This window comes from Leptinotarsa decemlineata, unplaced genomic scaffold, assembly GCF_025532065.1.
Source record: "Leptinotarsa decemlineata unplaced genomic scaffold, Ldec_3_MD MMD2_tig00000199_RagTag_RagTag, whole genome shotgun sequence".
Taxonomy (NCBI): Eukaryota; Metazoa; Arthropoda; class Insecta; order Coleoptera; family Chrysomelidae; genus Leptinotarsa; species Leptinotarsa decemlineata.
Genome location: NW_027412544.1, coordinates 12,972,989 through 12,977,978, shown reverse-complemented (window position 1 = coordinate 12,977,978; position 4,990 = coordinate 12,972,989). Strand labels below are relative to the sequence as shown.

Here is a 4,990-nt window from a genome sequence, read left to right as displayed (position 1 = left end):
CCTAGGACCTTTCGAATTATTTTTCAGTTTTTAGTACATTATCTACATCATTATCATCTTTTTTTTATATAAAACTGTTTAACATAAAACATGTTTTCTACTTATTTTATTTTCGAATTTTCAGTACTATAGTACTGCATCTTTTTCAAAGTTTACTACCATTCTACTAGTCCGGCCTTGTCAATTGATACCCATGATGGGGTGAAAAAGCATTTTAAAAGCATTTTGTAATGCTTTCTAAGGTTGCACAGGTCAAGGAATTATTAGAATAGAAAATGCACCAATCAATAAATTGGGAGCTATGAACGAACATATCAAAACATTTTTAGAATCTCCTTATCATGTAGTTTATACTGGATATATGTTTCGAAGATCATCTATCATCCTGATATTTGATGCAGTTGGATAAATCAACTCTTAGAAGAGACATGAAGGATGGAAATCAACATCTGTTACAGAAGAATTCATAGATAATGCGATGAAAAATGAAAATAATATCGCAGATTCCAAATTCGATGAAACAAACGTCTATCAGTAATAGTAATGAAAATATGAATCTTGATATAATATCCTTGATATCAGCTGTTATAATGTAACGTTCAGATTTTATTATTGATTTTATTATCAACACATCATTTTATTCAATAATATTTTTTGAAATATGAATATAGATCTCTTGAGACAATGACAATTCTCATAAATAATAGTATAGATAATATTACTGTCAGGTGTTGAGAATCGCACGTTAGGAAAAGGGACCTCGGTAACCTTGAGCTCGTATAACTTTCTACTTTCGAGGGTTGTTGGTTGTGAGGAGCGACAACTGTTGAATGCAAAACAAATTTCAACACATTTTTCAACACACTCTCATTCGGAATATTCTTCACGAATAAATGTTGTTTCAAAATGTAGTATTCTACTCACGTGAAATGGTCATTACTCTCCTGGAGGATTTACGATAAACCCCCTTCTCATGATCAGGTTTCTCACTAATATTACAGTTTAGAAAAAATAACTAATCCACCCTAGTCTGTCTCTTTTCCTCTCTCTCCCTTGCAGAACGTAAGAAATCAAATACAGACTTGAATTATTTCTGGGCAGTTTTTAACTACATCACGTTTATTTTATTCTCACCACAGCTTGACAATTTGTCTAAGCTACGAAGAAATTTATTGTCTCATTGAAAGTCAAGATACACAGTTTGTATCTACTATATATCTTCCCAATTTTCTCGGATTATTGGAGAGAATAGAATACGTTGAAGGATTTGGCGAGACTATCGTTCACTGGAAAATCTCCGATACCGTTCAGTCTGTCAGTAAAGAATCAGACATTGTGTGCTCTATAAATACATCGTGAACATTAATTTTTTACAACTCGCCGTATTGATGTGCATGGTAGTCTCTAAAGGGTAATCTTAATAGTAAATAATGGTTAACCTTCAGGAGATTTCGTGACTCGGAAGATACGGATTCTAAAATAATTTTTTTGGATTCACTATTTGGGTTTTTTACCGAGAATGAATTAATATTGTGTCCAATATACATGGGATTATTAAAAATGTTCTGAATAGAAACTATAACATATATGCATTGGACGTTCGTGAAGTGAACGCGTGACGTACCAAATTATAGATAATTTTTTTACTGGGTCAATCGAAATTCGAAATTTCTGTTTCGATTTTCTTGAACAGGTAGGGTAGGGCGGGGCTGGTTGAGCAATTTTTCACTTGAACGGATATAGCTCCTCAATAATAAGTCTCAATGAGTTCTCAAGCGGCTTGATGGATTCCCTCATCAAAAGTGTCCATAGTAATTATTTTGTGAGAAGTGTAATTTAAGAGCTACAGCTATTTATATGCAGGAAGTCAAGTATGCTCAATGTACCCCATTGGTGAGGTAAGTTGAGCAAGGGTATGGGGCAAATTGAGCACTAAGAATGTCTAACCAAAACATGGGTTCAATGTTGAATAGAGATGAAGTAAAATATGTGTTTAACAATCAGCTCTTTATTTATCGTCTTTTAGTGACAGAACAACAACATTCAATAGTAATTTTGAACAATTAACCAAAACTAGAATCAACAAAACATAAACGTATCTCAAAATTTACTTCAGCATTAAGGTGCGTACTGACTTGAGCAAATTTTTCACGTACGCGTGTGTGCGCACACGATATTCGTGTGTTTTGACTGCGAAAACGTGTGCGTAAGTTGTGTGCAAAAATTTCTGTTCCGTCTAGTAGCCGCTTATTTAGTTTCTGATCGCTGATTTAGTTTCTTAAATGTATCGATATTATAACTAAATTATAAACATGTACTACTCGCTAATAACCACTAGGTTGATGCGAATTTGCTTAAATAAAAAAAAACGTCCACACTGTGCACGTGTTTCCTTTGATGTACCGACAAGCGATGGATAGTATTCGTGCGGGAACGCGCTAACGCGCACAACATTTTTGAGTTGAGCAAATTTGCGTGCACGAACGCTGTGCGCGCAAATTTTCTCAAGTCAGTACGCACCTTTAGATTCAGCCTTCCAATTTAAAATTAGACTTATATGTTTATATTATTATTCATATAGTTTATATTTAAAAAAAATATCAATTAGATCTTTGGAACTTAATGATCATTGTCACTGCTGTAATTGACAAAAATGAAAGTAAGTTTATATAGTCATAGTAGCAGAACAACAAAACTTAAAGTAATTTTCTTTGGATAATTAACTGAAAATATAAACAAAACATCAACGTATCTTAAGACCAACTTCAGGATCAAATTCAATCTTTTTGGTTGAAATCAGACTTGAATATCATAAAAAAATTAATTAAGAAGATCATAACAACTTAATCGTCGTTGTCACTGTTGCAATTGACACAAACGAAAGTAAGACCAGCACCTGGAACACATTTTGTATATTCCCATTCCCTGCAAGGCTGGATCCAATTTTCTCCTGGTGAACTTTCAGCATAGCCTTCGCAACAAATCAGACAGGAATAATCATCATCATCACTTTCCTCACTTAACTGGAGTATTTTTTTACAGACACCTTTCTTCCTTTTCTTATCCATGTTCTTCTTTGGCTTCTTAACTTTCTTTGTGGTTTTATTTTGCTGTTCTTCTAAAGCGTTTTTTTCGGGAGTGTCTGTTAGTATTGCAGCTTTCCTCTTTCTTCTGTTAGTTTTAGCTGCTTTTCTAGGGCCAGCCTTTGGGTATGGTCGTACAATTTCCAGGGAAAATACTTGTATTAGATCGAACGTCTCGTTTTCTGTGTTGCTTGGACCAGGTTCGGGTTCAGCTTGGCTGGTGGAGGCAGAAGGAGTGGAATTAGGTCGAGTGCTGGACATCACAGCTTGCTCTGGATGATCTTTTTCTGGCTCGATAGTTTCTGGTTCAGGACGATCGGTTACAAATGATGGTGAAAACTCATCCTCACCAAAAATGTTTGCATTATACGGGAAGATGCCTGTCTTTCGGAAACCGTTAAAAATATTTATACTTGTCTGAGCAAACAGCAACGAATCAGCGACTATTTTTGATATATCATAGATAGTAAGAGTTTTCCCCAGGTTGTTACCTAGCCATGCATCTTGAGCAGCAGAGCAATACTTTTTGAACGGTCCAAAGACTGACACATCTAACGGTTGTAATTTGTGGCTACAATGCGGTAGAAATCACAACATTACAACTCCGTTTTCTTTGGCCAAAGTTAGTGTCTTCACGTTCAAGTGAGAGGAGTGATTATCCAGCACTAATAAAATAGGGCGCTCAATGGATGGTTTCACATATTTCATAAGATGCTGCTTAAACTGATAGAATTCTTCGTCTGTAACCCATCCATTGGCATTTCCTGCTCCTATACATTCAGGGGGACCACCGTTAAAAAAGTGTTTCTTAAGCTGTTTCCTCGGAAATACAAACATAGGAGGTACAGCATTTCCAAGAGCAGATACAGCAGTTACTACTGTAACTTTAGTCCCTCGTTCCCCAGAAGTTATTGCACCGACCTTCCGCTTACCTTTGGCAGCTACAATTTTATTTGGCTTCAGCACAGTGGATACTCCTGTCTCATCTACATTCCAAATCTCTGCTGCAGTAAATCCATATCTATCCATTACATCCGCTAATTTCTCAAAAAAAACTTCAACATTCTGCGCATTAAATGACGTTACCCTACCAAGGCTAGTGGGTTCTGGTTTTCGTATGGATAGCTCGGGATTTCGTTTTAAAAACATCGTATGCCATTCTTTTTCGGCCATCTTATTTGCAGTCCAGCTGGGAGGAATTTCAATGCAAAATTTAGCAGCACATTCATAGACAAGGCGACGGAGTCTTTTGGAGAATATCCATAAAAGATTGATGCCATTTGTAGCAAGTATTTTTTCAGAGAGTCTTCCTATGTAGGAAAAAATACTTGCCTCGGTGTTGCATAGCCCATGGATGAATCACCACCTTCATTTAATTTCTTCTTGTTAAAGTCATCCGTTTGATACCGAATTCTTTAGCGGCGGCATTAACCCTTTTTCCTTCATCATTGACAGCTTTTACAGCATTTTTTAATCTTCAGTAGTGTAAGACCATCTTGTAGTCTTCCTTTTATAAGTCCGCATCCTAACAAAACATAAAACATTCATTACTTTAGTTGTTTGAGTCGTGGGGTAAGTTGAGCAACTATAGCTCAACTAACCCCAACTCGGAATTTTAAAACAAAAGCGAGGTTATAAAAAAATCATAAGACTTATACCCAGAACAACTCCACATATCAAAATTACAATAATTCTCAGAAAGATTAACACTTACCTGATTGAAAACAAATAAAAATTGACTGATACAGACGAAAACTTGCGATAAACGACGTTTTTACTTTTTGGTCACAAAATAAACAAAACGCACGAAACTTCACTCACTCGTCCAGCCGCTACTAGCGATCGCGTGGTGATTACTCCTCCCACGACTCCTTCTTTCCGCCATAAGATGTCTATGCGTACGGTGA

The 4,990-nt window shown here is 36.0% G+C and overlaps 1 protein-coding gene across 1 annotated transcript; it reads right to left on the bottom strand.

Moving 5' to 3' along the window:
- Positions 1-3,671: 3,671 nt before the first annotated feature.
- On the bottom strand, positions 3,672-4,256 carry LOC141481537 (uncharacterized). The gene has a single exon (XM_074173161.1). The coding sequence runs from the start codon at positions 4,254-4,256 to the stop codon at positions 3,672-3,674; it is 585 nt and encodes a 194-aa protein (XP_074029262.1).
- Positions 4,257-4,990: the final 734 nt, after the last annotated feature.

Coding starts and splice junctions, on each gene's coding strand:
- LOC141481537 (XM_074173161.1), bottom strand. CDS start 4,256: ATGGCCGAAAAAGAATGGCATACGATGTTTTTAAAACGAAATCCCGAG.